Source organism: Aedes aegypti, chromosome 2 (genome assembly GCF_002204515.2).
Source record: "Aedes aegypti strain LVP_AGWG chromosome 2, AaegL5.0 Primary Assembly, whole genome shotgun sequence".
Taxonomy (NCBI): Eukaryota; Metazoa; Arthropoda; class Insecta; order Diptera; family Culicidae; genus Aedes; species Aedes aegypti.
In genome coordinates this window covers 58,779,847-58,796,085 of record NC_035108.1, presented here as the reverse complement: position 1 = coordinate 58,796,085, position 16,239 = coordinate 58,779,847, and the positions used below count along the sequence as shown (strand labels likewise).

Below are 16,239 nucleotides of genomic sequence, written 5' to 3'. Positions count from 1 at the left end.
AAATAAAGTTTAATTTAGCGCCCATGAAGGGGCCCATTCACAAATTTCATAACGCTGAAGGGGGTGGGTGGGTATGCTTATGATGTTACAGTTCATACAAAATTCGAAAAACTTTCATACAAAATGCGGTACGAGGGGGTGGGTGGGTGGCTGTCAAAAATGGTCATTTTTGGCGTTATGAAATTTGTGAATAAACCCAAGCTGTCTAAGTTATCCATTGATCGATGGAAATGAATGGTACATAATCTGTACAAAAAATACTTTCAAGAAGACACATACTGATGCACTGGAAAGTTCCGTTCACTAATTTGTTTTAGACATATTGTTCGTTTAGTTGAGGAATAGATTCTCGTGCACATTTTCAACGTGGAAAAATAAATACTCACACGTCAGTTTATATGGCACTTTTATAGAAGCACGCACCTTGCATTCAATGTATAATCCAACATAATGCGTTACATGTGCGTTACTTGTTGGTTTTGTTAGCTACGACGCACTCCAATGTATGGCAAACATGGTGGGAGAATAATTTGGTGTGACAAAATTATTTAGGTGTGAGTCTATTAGAGGGCAAAGTCCTCAATATAAAATTACAGTATTTCTTGAACCTGGAATAATTATTATAAAACCTGGAAAAAACCTGGAAATATCAGGGAATTTCATTTTGCTAAACGAGTAGACACCCTGTATTTTGTTGGGGCTGTGCATAAACCACGTGGTATTTTTCCCTGTAAGGGACCCTCCATAAATGACGTAGCATTTCAGGGGGGAGGGGGGAGTCTACGATTTTGCTACGAACCATGTATTAAGTATGGGAAAATAAGCTACGAAGGGGGAAGGGGTGTCAAAAATTGGTCAAAAGATGCTACGTCATTTATGGACGCTGCCTAAGTGGGCTTTCCCGATATTCCGCTTGTACATGAAACGTATGTATGCATAAAGTTACTTTTCAGATAAATAGACAGATGTGAAGACGGATATAGCATGTTTTCCTTGTCTGTTGTTATGCGAAGAACAGTGTGCGGAATTAGGGCAACATGAAAAAAGACGTGGCCTAATTCCGCGCAATACTTTTTTGAATAAAACTCAATAATTATGCTAATATTTGATAAGATTTCATAGAAGCACCATGAAACATATCTGTAGCAAGTAGTTCCATGGAATATTGCATAAAAAATAAAACATTTTTAATAAAGAAATCGCGTTTGTTGTTGTCCTACAGTCTTAGCGCGGACGCTAAGAAAATTAGATAAATAACGTCTACTCCGACGGGCCTTCACTGATTATTTTTTTATGCCGCGAAAAAATGCCTTATTTGCTTTTATTTGTGATTCAAACTTATTCTTAATAAAAATAGCCTCTAATAGCATTAAAATTTGCTGAAATATTAATGTGTATTTCCATATATAAATAATTTTGTATGAAATGCGCGGAATTAGGCACTGCGCTGAATTAGGGCACTTTACGGTACAAGCAATCGAATAATATCCACAAAATTTAATCGCTAAGCTATTTAAAACAATTATTTTTCTCGAAAATTTTGCTTCTTTGCACATATAGTGGTGCAACAGTACCCAGAGTGCAGGGTCCCATAAGCAATCAATGGATTGCGCCGTTGAAGGAACCATGCTTATAACATACCACCATTGCAGAAACAGTGTTCCTATAATTGTTGCAAGGGTTTTTGCAAGGAAGTTTTGAATAAATCGTAATTTCATACATTTAAATGATAGAAGGAATGGTTAGTTGGAATCACATATTTTATGATTTTATCAGACAGTTTCAGCTGTTTTCCCTTAGGTGCTTTTAATATGTCTTATTAAATATTAATGATTTGATTATAGACTAGACTATTCTTAAAAATGTTTTATTTTACCAATGGTTAACGATGTTTCGATTTACTTTTTATATTTCCTCTTACTGTCAGGGATAACATTTTTTGGACTCTATACCTTTTTTAACTTACAGTTTCACATCAAAGTTGAAAAACTTAAGAAGATTTAAGCACTTAAAAATATTGCATTGAAAATAAGTCCAGATGTTTTTGAAAACAATCCTTTATTTATGAAAGCTTGTAATATGAAATAAGCTAGCTAATCGACTAAAAATAAATAAAGTACTACATGCTTTTATTTGTTTGGCTTCGTTTTATTTTCAAGAGATGAGGAAGCTTTGGCCGGTAAATCTCTCAAATAAAGTTATTTATCTATCCTGTTTTTCATCATAAACTTATTTGGTTTAGAAAACCTTTCATTCTCATGAAGAAAGAATTGAAGGATTAGAAGTTGTGGAAATATCTTCAACCTCATTAACTGTTTGGGACCCTGGATGGATTATTTTGGCATCTGAGGTTTTTGTCGGCCAATAGTCTTGACAGTTAGATACACCTAAGCAAGAAGCATATTGTTGAAAAATATGGGTTCAGTAGCTTTAAAAAAAGCCTACCAAAGTGAGCAAAAACTGACAAAAATCTCCTAACTAGCACATATAAAAACCGGGAAAATACTGAAAAATATACCGGGAAAACCGGGAAAAAAGCGGGAATTTGAAAATTGGATTTTGGTGGCCACCCTGTTTTAAATTACTGCAGTTACGTATTTTTATTTTTAGTCATATTTTTGACTAATACTTGTAGTTTTGAAGTCACTTTCAGGTCACTATTTGATTACTTTTTTGATCATTTTGGTCACTAAAGTCACTATTGTTTTGCTGTCTAACTGCTACCAGCCCTGCTAATAGCCACTCTGTATAGTCCATTTTTATGGGGCCCAGATAGCCGTAGCGGTAAACGCGCAGCTATTCAGCAAGACCAAGCTGAGGGTCGTGGGTTCGAATCCCACCGGTCGAGGATCTTTTCGGGTTGGAAATTTTCTCGACATCCCAGGGCATAGAGTATCTTCGTACCTGCCACACGATATACGCATGCAAAAATGGTCATTGGCATAGTAAGCTCTCAGTTAATAACTGTGGAAGTGCTCATAAGAACACTACGCTGAGAAGCAGGCTCTGTCCCAGTGGGGACGTAACGCCAGAAAAGAAGAAGAAGAAGATAGTCCATTTTACGAAACGGCAACTCTGACGATATTGCTGTTACTTTCACACGTTACGACACCGCCTACTGTCAAAATAAGCGATCAGCTGTTCAAAAACGTCTCGTAAAATGGACTGTTAATGGTTATGCCCCGGTTCTACCCCATTTGGCGTAATGCAGGGCTGGTAGCAAGTTACTATTTTTGGTGCCTTGGTTACTTTTTTCGACCTGGTGAATATTTCGTACAATTTTCCAATGGAAAATGCAAAACAATCCGGGAATAGTTTTGGAGAAGATTCTGGAGGAACGAATTTGATCTGAATTTTTTGGCCGAAATATTTTAATAAGCTAAAACCTATATCTGTTCTGTAGTATGCGGCTGTATAAGCCAGAGACGGTTAGAAATAACAACCAAAAAATTCAAAGAGTTTGTCGGAAAATCGCCCAGGACTTCAAAAGCGAATACTTATTACATTGTAAATTCCAACTAATAAGCTATACATTTTTCCATTGATTAACCCTTGACAATTTTTATTGATCAATAGTAATATCAGTTCCGCTTCCCTAATGTCAAATCAAGAAATTATGAAATTCATCCACGATTTCATTTGTGAAAAATGCTTCAATTAATCCGTTATGAACCTCTTCTTTATTACCTTCAATGAAATTTGGCCAGTAAGTTCCTCGTAAGCAAGAATTTTGCTTGAAGACTGCTACCACGTGTTTGTCTTCCGATTGATAGAAATTTAAAGCAGGGTGGCCACCGAACCGGGAAAAGCGGGAAAAAGACGGAAATTTGAAACCACCGGGAAAAAGACGGGAAAAACCGGGAATTTGAGATGGTCACCGGGAAAATCATTCTGAACGAATATCTTTAAGCTCCTAATCTACAAACCACCAAAAATAAGTTGTTAAAAGTTGATATGGTTGATAGTATTGCAATTAGGCATCTGAAATCTTGAACAAATAATATGTAAACATTAATGATTTATTTTCTTGTACAAATGGTCTATTTTGCTACACCAAACTTCTTAGAAATGTTTCAAATTGGTTTGCAATGTTTCGAAATATTTTATGATTATTTTTATGTTACTTGAACTTGATTGTTTTTTCTCCAACTTATCCGACTCAAAAATTTTAATTATTTGCTGAATAATAAATTAATATTATCGGATATTTTTTAAAGCAATGCTTTCTCTATAAGAGCTTCTAATGTATAATTAATTTGACTAAAATAGACTAAATCGACTAAAAATTAAATAAGTAAGGTGAGATACAAATCTTCATTTTTATAAAGAAAAAAACCGATAGATGCAAAAATTTAGCATATCTATATAAATTAAAATGGAATGGTGTTTGTATGTCGCGAGTTAGCTTGAGAGCAGGTCAATTTGTTTTGCTCCAGAACTCCAACGTTTTTATGTGGAATAACATATTTGAAAATCCTCCGAGAAAGTTGAGAAAAGGCGAAACGGGGTTAGAAGCAAAGAAGTGTAAGTGACAGAAACCTAGTTTTGAAATAAACGACTTTGAAGTTTGTTTTCAATGTTTTTTTTTTCATTCCATACTAATTGTACAGGAGCCAAAAAAAAAAAAACAAGCCAATCTCCTATAAAATAATATTATTTTTCCTATTTGACAAAAAAAATACCTAAACATTCCGTCGAAAAGCTTGAACAAGAATTTTTAGTATATTCTATTTAAAAACTGACCATTTTGCGTTAATGAAAAAACCGGGAAAATTTTGTAAATTTTACCGGGAAAACCGGGAAAAAATCGGGAATTTCAAAATGGATATTTGGTGGCCACCCTGTTAAAGTATACCAAGCTAATATTCAGCTCGTAAAAAGATGAAATCACCAATGCGCCATCTTTTTTACCATTTATGGCAATCAAGTCTTATCCCAAAGAGATAACTGTTAATAAATATTTCAAGCATTTCTCTACATTCTAAATGGGCTTGTTTAGGTGTATCCAAATTGCCTACCTTCAGGCGTATTTCACGGTTTGAGGTATTTATAATTTTAAAATAACTCGAAAAGTAAATGATTTGTAAGCATTTGGCCTTATATTATTCGGCTTCAGAGGTCATGATTTAAGGCTCAAGAATCCATCATTCAATCATCAGCAATCATCAAAAATAAAAAACCAGTTTTTTCGTTCAAGTTTAAAGAAATCCTCATAAAAATCTATCATCGCAATTTAAATAGTAAGTGTAACGCAATGATAGATTTTCTTGAACAAAAAAACAAATAACAAAGCAAGCTCGCTCACAACCGTTTGTCCCAACTGTTGTGGATAAGGATACAATCAAAAGCAAAATTGTCATGACAATCACAGAGCGCAACATTGTTGCAACCTTTTCAACTCGCGATTAATCAGTTATTTTAAAGACAAAACCAAATTTGTTTTATGAATGCTGTTCGATAATGTGTCAAGGTTTACCAACACGAAGAAAGTTCTTGCAAATTGCAATGCGAAGCCCAGTAAATTGCTGCGCACGTGGTGATCGATCATTGTTATATTCTGTTCAAGTGGTGATAAACTGATGTGGCGGAATGAAATTGTTGCAACAAGAATAGGAGATGACAATGTCTTTGTTGCTGCGTGTTGGGTGAAAATTGATTCACTGGTTACCCCATATCAGCTATCTTTGTGTACCTCGGATTACAATACTAAAAGTACTCCTGGATGTTGTTTCCAGTAGTTTTGAGCTACTTAATTATGCTCATCTTTGTCATAGTCAACAGATTCTTCCTGTTTGCTCACATTTCGCAAGAAACTTCAAAGCTTAATCCAGATATATCAAAAGATCGCTACAAACTTCAAAATTGTCGCTGAAAATCGGAAGACTACATTATTCTGGAAATTACAAAGCTAGTAAAAACTAGATTTAAAAAAAATAAATAAATTAGTAGGTACTATTTTGTCAATCAAAACTTCAAAAAGTATTGAGGTTTTGATCCAAAATAGACTTGGAAATGATTGTAGCCTTTGTCAGAATCCGCTGCGTTGAATTGTGGTTTCAATGTAGATAGACTTTAGTTTTTTGGCGTCTGCAACCACAGGGTGGCCACCGAACCGGGAAAAACGGGAAAAGCGGGAAAAAGACGGGAATTCGATTCTACCGGGAAAAAGACGGGAAAAATCGGGAATTTGAAATGGATACCGGGAAAATCATGTTGAACGACGAACATTTTTGAGCTATAAATATACAAACCAGAAGTTGTGGAAAATCTTTACACTATGCGTCTTAAACATGTTTCACTTTGCTCACAAAATCGCTAACCAGGATTTGAAATATTCTTCAAATCTTTTCACTACTGCCAGGAATAACATTTTTTGAACTTTTCTCAAACTTTTTTGACTTGATTTATCATTCTTCAAAAAAAAAAAACGACAAGGAAATAATAAATAACATGCTACTACATGTGTGGCTTTGTTTAATTTTCATCTTAAACTTCACACTAAGAATAAATCACAGATTTCTGTGTGATTTCACCGAAATCTCAACAGCAGAAATTTCGGTGAATTACTCCTTATTAAAAGCAGCCTTTCTGGCGCTTTTCTGACAAATGTTGATGAACTAGCCGTAGGCGCTAAAAATCACCTTGATAAAGAACAAATAAAAAAATCGGTGAATCGTTCGGTGATATGTAACCGTTCGTGAAGCTAAAAAACGTTCAGCTGTCAAAAGCACCGAAAAGCTGGGTGTTATTTTTACAATTTTTCTGTGGATTTTTTGTTCAATTTCGTAGATTTTACCATACGTTTCAGTAAGTTTTAAATTTCCGATGATGACTTGTTTCCATTATTGACATTTTATAGTTCTTCCGCCTAAATAGCGCGAACAAAATTGATGATTGAAATGAAAGCATTCAACAACGGGAGCTATTTGGATTTTAAACTTTTTTCGCAGTTGTAAACATGGCCGCCTAATGAATTCACTGATTATCAGTTTCAATTTCGGTATATCGTAAAAAGATGGACTTTCACCGAACTTTAAGTTAATTTTTCACAGACTTTTGTAAAATTTTAACTTTTACCGAATTTTCAGTGAATTTTTGACAATTTACCTATGTTGAAACCGCTGTTGTTCAACAGAAAAAAAAGTTGAATCATATTTCACAGTACGAATTCTGTGGATTATTTAACAGATTTTTATGTTTCATCCTAAGTGTGTTCTTTGCTTTGTAGAACTCTTTATTTTCATGAAGAAGAAATAGAAAGATTAGAAATAGAGTTAAAATATCTTCGATTAGCTAAATTAAAAACCGGGAAAATTTTGGTGATTGTACCGGGAAAACCGGGAAAAAAGCGGGAATTTCAAAATGGAAACTTGGTGGCCACCCTGCAACCAAATTAAGAGCTTGTGTCAGGCGCCAACTTGTGACATCTAGCAAAGGATGTCCTGCACAAAGTTACATAGAAGACGTAAAACTTTGGGACGCACTGAACACACGACTAATCATGAACTGTAGCAATAGGTTTCAGAAGATTCAACAAACGACAAACTCGTCAACGTTGTAGAGTCGTTACCCATTCTGTGGGCGTAATGGCTTTACGTGCCCTGTCTAGCACTGTGGAATTACGGATTCCTGCATCAACTACGACGGAACTTCAGATAAAATCAATGAAATTTACAGATTTCGGGCTCCTCGTCATCAAGTCCAAGCTCCCGAAAATCCATCATCAAGAGCGTTGTATGAAACCTCAATGATATCTGAAGATGCTGGAATGGAATTTAGGAAGGACGTTTAGGATTCCGACAGCAGTTACAGACAGTGCTGTTAAATTTCAAAACAACGACTTCCGTGGATCCAATAGAGAGGCCAAGATTCCGGAAAAACTTTCCACAGCTCCGTAACTGATGTCCAGTTCAGCTCCGTCAGAAAAATGCTCCCAAACAGAGCTCGGAAGCGACTGTGAATTTACATTGCGGAAGCCCGCTCCTGAAAAGTGTTCCAAATTGTATTCCATAGTGATGGGTATGTTTCATAAGAAAGAAGCTGACTTCCACATTTCCAGATCCTGACTTCTAAGGATGGGTCGTCTTGAAATGGTAAAGAGTGTCAATCATCATCTTTACCATTTCAAGATGACCTATTCTGGAGTGTCATAGCTGCATCATACAGGCGTCATGGAACGAACATACCTCTGTATTTTCCCAGTGGAAGGCTTCATGAAGATTCATGAAGAAATCATTGAGATAACCTCAATTGGGGCCTTCTTTAGACGAGTGGTTAGAGTCCGCGGATACAAAGGAAAACCATGCTGAAGGTGAATCGTACCTGCCACACGATATACGAATGCAAAAATGGCAACTTTGGCAAAGAACGCTTTCAGTTAATAACTGTGAAAGTGCTCATAAGAACACTAAGCTGAGAAGCAGATTCTGTCACACTGAGGACGTAATATCAAGAAGAAGAAGTGCAGTGTAACGATTTAACGCCAGAAAAGGAAGAACCAAAAATGAGAAGTGTGTCAAATGTCTTGCCATTGACAGCTGTGTTCCAGAAATCCAGAAAAAAGCTAGATTCTACGTTTCCAGATCCTGACCTCTACGATGGGTCGTCTTGAAATGGTAAAGAGTGTCAATCATCATCTTTACCATTTCAAGATGACCTATTCTGGAGTGTCATAGCTACATATAAGTTTCTAAAGCTATTTCTATGGAGATTTTTTTGGAAATCTACTAAGAGAGGTTTTCTAAGGGATTCCTTTAATAATTCTAAAAAAATCTTGGAATGATTTATTGGAGATTTTTTTAAGGATTCTGAGGAGGAACTTCCTCAAAAGTCAATTATAACATTTTATCAATCAATTTTTGGACCCAAAATAAATACCTAAATTGAACTGAAAAAGTTAACAGAACCTTCGTAATTATAAACCTTTATCATTACCTACCAAGATAAGAAAGTCCTTCGGCTAATATTCAAAGATGTTCTTGGATAACATATGACGTTTTTTTCATTCGGCATAATACTGAAGGTAAGGGACATAACTATGGTGGAATTTATGCCAAACGAAATTATGCAAACTGGTCACACAGTGTTTGATATATGGGTCAAAATTTTCTAAACATTTTATGCTGGAGAAAACCCTCCTATTCCGAATGTGAGTGGCGCCTAACACGATTATGCCAAATGACCTTGTGCCGAAGTCTTTATGCCAAATGGGCTGCCTGACAAATGTATTATAAACTGGTATCATAAACATTGAAAAGATCAATTGGTGTAAAGCCATTTGACATAATTATTAGGATAGCCAGCATGGCGACATGGAACGAACATACCTCTGTATTTTCCCAGTGGAAGGCTTCATGAAGATTCATGAAGAAATCATTGAGATAACCTCAATTGGAGCCTTCTTTAGACGAGTGGTTAGAGTCCGCGGATACAAAGGAAAACCATGCTGAAGGTGAATCGTACCTGCCACACGATATACGAATGCAAAAATGGCAACTTTGGCAAAGAACGCTATCAGTTAATAACTGTAAAAGTGCTCATAAGAACACTAAGCTGAGAAGCAGATTCTGTCACAGTGAGGACGTAATACCAAGAAGAAGAAGTGCAGTGTAACGACGTAGCGCCAGAAAGAGGAAGAACCGAAAATGAGAAGTGTGTCAAATGTCTTGTCATTGACAGCTGTGTTCCAGAAATCCAGAAAAGAAGCTAGATTCTACGTTTCCAGATCCTGACCTCTACGATGGGTCGTCTTGAAATGGTAAAGAGTGTCAATCATCATCTTTACCATTTCAAGATGACCTATTCTGGAGAGTCATCGCTGCATTGTAAGGACGTCATTGTGATAAGCTCAATTGGGGGCTTCCTTAGCCGAGAGGATAGAGTCCGCGGCTACAAAGCAAAGCCATGCTGAAGATGTCTGGGTATGATTCCCAGTAGGTCCAGAATCTTTTCGTAATGGAAATTTCCTTGACTTCCCTGAGCATAGCGTATAATCGTACCTGCCACAGGATATACGAATGCGAAAATGGCAACTTTGGAAAAGAAAGCTAATAACTGTGGAAGTGCTCATAAGAACACTAAGCTGAGAAGCAGGCTCTGTCCCAGTAAGGACGTAAGTCTAAGAAGGAGAAGAAGAAGAAGTGAGTTCTACGATTCCACATCCTGACTTCTAGGATGGGTCGTCTTGAAATGGTAAAGAGTGTCAATCATCATCTTTACCATTTCAAGATGACCTATTCTGGGGTGTCATCGCTGCATTATACAAACGTCATGGAACGAACACACCTCTGCATTTCCACAGTGGAGGACTTCCTGGAGGAATCGTTGAGATAACCTCAATTGGGGCCTTCTTTAGACAAGTGGTTGGAGTCCGCGGCTACAAAGCATGGTTTTGCTGAAGGTGTCTGGTTTCGATTCCCGATCGGTCCAGGATCTTTTCGTGAAGGAAATTATCTTGACTTCCCTGGGCAAAGAGTAAAATCGTACCTACCACACGATATACGAATGCGAAAATGGCAACTTTGGCAAAGAACGCTCTTAGTTAAGGGGGCAGGATCCGTCATTGATTTCGGAATTTTCAAAAGCAGTTTTTTCATTCAAAATCAAGAAAATTTACAGGAAAATGTGTTTACTTTATTCTGATCTCCAAACGAAACTCAGTGAACACATGTTCATCGGATAATTTTAAGCTTTGACAAAAAAAACTGCCTTTGAAGTTTCGATGATTACGACGACGGAGCATTGATCGTTAATAACGGTAGAAGTGCTCATAAGAACACTAAGCAGAAAAGCAGGCTCTGTCCCAGTGAGGACGTAAGTCCAAGAAGAAGAAGTGAGTTCTACGATTCCACATCCTGACTTCCAGGATGGGTCGTCTTGAAATGGTAAAGAGTGTCAATCATCATCTTTACCATTTCAAGATGACCTATTCTGGGGGTTATCGCTGCATTATACAGGCGTCGAGGGGACGAGAATACCTCTGCATTTCCACAGTGGAGGACTTCCAAGAGAAATCATTGTGATAACCTAAAATGGGGGCTTCCTTAGCCGAGAGGTTAGATTCCGCGGCTACAAAGCACAGCCATGCTCTGAAGGTGCCTGGGTTTGATTCTTGGTCGGTCCAGGATCTTTTCGTGAAGGAAATTATCTTGACCTTCCTGGGCATAGAGCATAACCATACCTGCCACATGATATACGAATGTGAAAATGACAACTTTGGAAAAGAACGCTCTCAGTTAATAAATGTGGATAACAGAGCTGAGAAGCAGACTCTGTCCCAGTGGAGACGTAATGCCAAGAAGAAGAAGTGCAGTATAACGACGTAACGCCAGAAAGAGGATGAACCAAAAGTGAAAAGTCTTCCATTGTGGCAAATGTGTTCCAGAAATCCAGAAGAGAAGCTAGATTCTACGTTTACAGATTCTGACTTCTAGGATGGGTCGTATTGAAATGGTAAAGAGTGTCAATCATCATCTTTACCATTTCAATATGACCTATTCTGGGGTGTCATCACTACATATAAGTTTCTAAAGCTATTTCTATGGAGATTTTTTTGAAAATCTACTAAGAGAGGTTTTCTAAGGGATTCCTTTAGTAATTCTAAAAAAATCTTCGAATGATTTATTGGATAATTTTTTAAGGATTCTGAGGAGGAACTTCCTCAAAAGTCAATTATAACATTTTATCAATCAATTTTTGGACCCAAAATTAAATACCTAAATTGAACTGAAAAAGTTAACAGAACCTTCGTAATTATAAACCTTTATCATTACCTACCAAGATTATAAAGTCTTTCTGCTAATATTCAACGAAGTTCTTGGATAACATATGACGATCGTCCATTCGGCATAACATTGAAGGTAAGGGACATAACTGTCAAACGGAATTATGCTAACTGGCCACTCAGTGTATGATATAATCACAGACAAACAGACGTAACACTCTAATTATTTGCAGTTGGCCGACAGGCCAATCGTTGCGCTCGCATCGCTTTTGTTCAAGTTTGACATTTGCTCACTATCGCCATCTAGTTCGCGATTGGCCAAATAATGTATTTTTAGCTTTGGGCGTCAATGTTCACGTGACTATGTTTTAAATTGATTATTCTTCTAGCTGTTACGACTGTTTGTCTGTGATATAATTATGTCACATGGGTCTCCTTCTCCAAATTTTCCTAACATTGTTTACGGGAGAAAACACTTATATCCCGAATGGAAGTGGAGCCTAACATCACAGACAAACAGACGTAACACTCTCAATATTTTCCATCGACCACCTTTTTAACGGTCGATTCAAATTCGCCACCCGCAGCGCTCGCATCGTTTTTGTTCGTGTTTGACGTTTCCACACTACCGCCATCTATTGGCCTGTCGGCCAAACACACCGGTTTTAGCATTGGGCGTACATGTTCTCGTGACTATGATTTTGATCGAGATTTGTTCTAAGTGTTACGTCTGTTTGTCTGTGCTTATATGTTAAACCTGTGTGTGTTTCAATTCAAAAACTTTGAGGTTACTCGAAAGAACTTACCTGGAAAGATTACTCGAAGAATTTCCTATATGAATAAGGGGATGAGTATTCGGAGCGATCTTTTGGAAAATGTATAAAGCTATTTTTTGATAGATTTTAGGAGTAAGGGATTTATTTAGTATGTTTCCAGATCATGACTTCTAGGATGGGTTGTCTTGAAATGGTAAAGAGTGTCAACCATCATCTTTACCATTTCAAGATGACCTATTCTGGGATGTCATCGCTGCACTATACAGGCGTCGTGGGACGAAAATACTTCTGCATTTTCCCAGTTGAGGACTTCCTGGAGAAAACGTTGAGATAATCCTAGAGAACTGGAGCAGAATATCTTGAAGCGACCTTCTGGTGGAGATTGTTGATAGAAATCAGAAGCATTCATAGAAAAATGTTCGAAGATAGTTAGGAAATTGTGAGGAAATTTCCGGATATATTGATCAATATTTGAAGGGACTCTACGTTGCAAACTCGCAATAGAAGTCATGGTAGATTTTTTGGCAAATTGTTTACCGAAGTTTCTGATGGCATTGCCGGAAATCCTGGGGACAAGTCCTGAATATAATATGATATACAGTAATGACCCGATTTTGTTAGCCCTCGATATTGTCTACCCCCGATATTAGCACCTTTTTTGACCCGATTTTGTCTACCCCCGATTTTAGCACCCTTTTTGCCCGATTTTGTCAGCCTTAAAATAAATATTCATTTTAATCAGAGTATGCTCGTCTTTACTGGCAATATTGGGTGCATAAAGTCAATTATGACCTTGGCCACGCCTATACAATCATCTAAAGACCAAAATTTTGAAATCTGAAATTTTCAATAATTATTCATGAAACTGATCAATGTTCTTTTGCATCACGGTACATAGAAAATTGAAGTAAAAAACACAATGTTTATATTAAAACTAAGTCCTTAAGTTAAAATAAAACTTGAAACCAGTCGGAATCATTACCATTGGTAATGATTGAAAATTATACGGCTTATGTTCAAAAAAGTTCTTGGATAACATGACGATAATATAACGATCGTTCCTCTCAGTGTTTAATATGATTTTACCGCTTTCCAAACACTTAAGGGGGCAGGATCCGTAATTGATTTTGGAATTTTAAAAAGCAGTTTTTTCGTTCAAAATCAAGAAAGTTAACAGGAAAATGTGTTCACTGTATTCTATTCTCCAATCAAAACACAGTGATTATATTTTCATCGAATAATGTTTAGTTTTGAACAGAAAACTGCTTTAGAAGTTTCGATGATGACGATGATGGAGCGTTGATCGTTAATATGTTAGAAATCCCTCCTATACCGAATACAAGCGGCGACTAACATGATTATGCCAAAGTCTTTATGGCAAATGGGCTGCCTGAAAAATGTATTATAAATTGGTATCATTAATATTGAAAAGCTACTCCGATTCACTTAAGATCAATTGGGGTAATTATTCTAATTATTAGGATAGCCAAGGGCCGTTTCACATAATGTTCGTTGAAGAGAAGCAAGTATAGTTAAGGTGAAAATGAATCGAATCAGCATCTTGAAGTTTTCAGGAGCACAGTCTGGAGTATTACACATTTGTTCACGTAGCAAATTTTATAAATTGGTTACCACTTGCAAGTTTCTAATAATTGATCTTATTTTTGAAGTCAAAGGTTTTTTTTGGTTGTCTCGAATTTTCAAGAACAATTCCAGCTGTGGCTTCGATTGATCTTTATCTTGAAGTTCTTTACCACGACGCAATCCAGCGTCAATGAAGAGAAATTCTAACCCACGCTTGATGTTATGTCGAAGTCCAAAATCATCTTTTCTGCATTCCCTGTGAATCTCCGGTGAGCTTCCATCAATGGAGCTGATCGATCACGCACTCGAATGCTAAAGTATAACTCTTTCCGTTGCAACTATTGTCTACCACAACCCAACTAGACAGTATACCTAGAGTCAGAGACACTACCTCAACAGCTATGAAATAGCGATCCATTCACGAAAAAGAGGATCAACGAAGATAATTCGATTGTTCCTTACGACCTTGTTCCAGCATGCCTGCATAGTTATGCCAAATGACCACTTACTGCCGAGTATGATTATGCCAAATGGCTCTGTGACATAAAATGTGCTGCCTGTAAAAAGTATTTTAAATTCGTGATAACATCAATAATAAAAGGCTTTTTCGAATGGCATAAGGGCAGATAGCATAAAGCCATTTGGTATAATGGGAGTGGGCCATTTGCCATAAAGGCCATTTAGCATAACCAGAATTATACACCTTCCTTCAAATGATGCCTCTTATTCGAGAAAAACTTATACCAAATGACAACTATGCCACATGATCCAGACACGAATCATCATCATGGGTAAGGGTCATTTGGCATAACTATCATTGACAATAAGCAAATTTAGCTTGATCGCAATGCAATATGAGAGGACCAATTGAGAGAAATCTATCATGTTACTTGAGCTCTTGTAGCATTTGCTTGATGTTAGCGCTAAGTCCAAAACCACGTTTCTGCATTCTCTGCGAATCTCCGGTGAGCTTCCATCAATGGAGCTCATCGATCGCGCACCTGAATGCTAGATCAAAACTCTGTCCGTTGCAACTATTGTCTACCACATCCCTACTAGACAGTATACCTAGAGTCAGAGACATTACCTCAACAACCGTATGTGAACTCATCATTCCTGTAGTGCGAAGCCTGTGCATTCCTATACCTGATCGTAAAGAACGGTGATCTTCCCTCGATGAAGGTCACCGTATACCTACCGTGAATGCTAGATCATACTTCTTTCCGTTGCAACTACTGTCTACCACACATCAACTAGATAGTATACTGAAAGTCAGAGACACTTCCTTTTTCCTGGCAGTGTCGTCTCCCAATCCTCGTAATCCCAATAACTAATCCGTCATCTCCCCTTATCTCCCGCAGCATGGACGCGTACAACATCATCAAGTACCCGCTGACGACGGAAGCCGCGATGAAGAAGATCGAGGACAACAACACCCTGGTGTTCCTGATCCACCTGCGCGCCAACAAGAACCACGTCAAGGCGGCCGTCAAGAAGCTGTACGACATCAAGGTCTCCAAGATCAACACCCTGGTGCGGCCGGACGGCAAGAAGAAGGCGTACGTGCGGCTAGCCCGCGACTACGATGCGCTCGACATTGCCAACAAGATCGGTATCATCTAAGCCAAGTCGATCGATCGATTCCCACACATACCGCGACCGTGTTGTGCGTATTTCCTTATTCTTATATGCTTGAATTAAACAAAAAGTGTATGTTCTCATACAGTCGGATAAGTTAATGAACGAACCTGAGCAACTGTGGTAGGAATTTACTGTGGAAAGAATATATGAATCCAAATATCTTCGCCCGAAAAGATCGAGGAAAACGTGTGGTCATTATTTGTGTGTCGACGATTCCACCTTGTTGCAATATCTGAGACTCTAGAGAGGTACCCTTATTGATGGAAAGCTGTTTATTGATGCGAGAGGAGAGTCTGAGAGGGCGTTGCCCAAGTCTAACCCAAGCGTTCTCGAAGAAAAGATCTAGTACCAAACCAGACTTGTCTTGGCGTTTGTGGAGAGATATCCGAAAGCTTTTCCCTTACTTATGACTTCCGATACGGATGAGCTGCTATCATTCTTCTTGATTCATCAAACTGAAGTTCCTCTAGTAGGCAACAAGCACTCGTAGTGCTATAGTTCGCTAAATCGGTCATA

At 37.6% G+C, this 16,239-nt stretch overlaps 1 protein-coding gene across 1 annotated transcript in view; it reads left to right on the top strand.

The window, feature by feature from the left end:
* LOC23687936 (transcriptional regulatory protein AlgP) overlaps window positions 1-15,908 on the top strand; it is a 30,032-nt gene extending 14,124 nt beyond the window's left edge. The window contains exon 4 of the mRNA XM_011495042.2: window positions 15,444-15,908. Within this exon, the coding sequence (XP_011493344.1) occupies window positions 15,444-15,705 (262 nt within the window). The 3' untranslated portion in view covers window positions 15,706-15,908. The remainder of the gene's footprint in view (window positions 1-15,443) is intronic.
* Window positions 15,909-16,239: the final 331 nt, after the last annotated feature.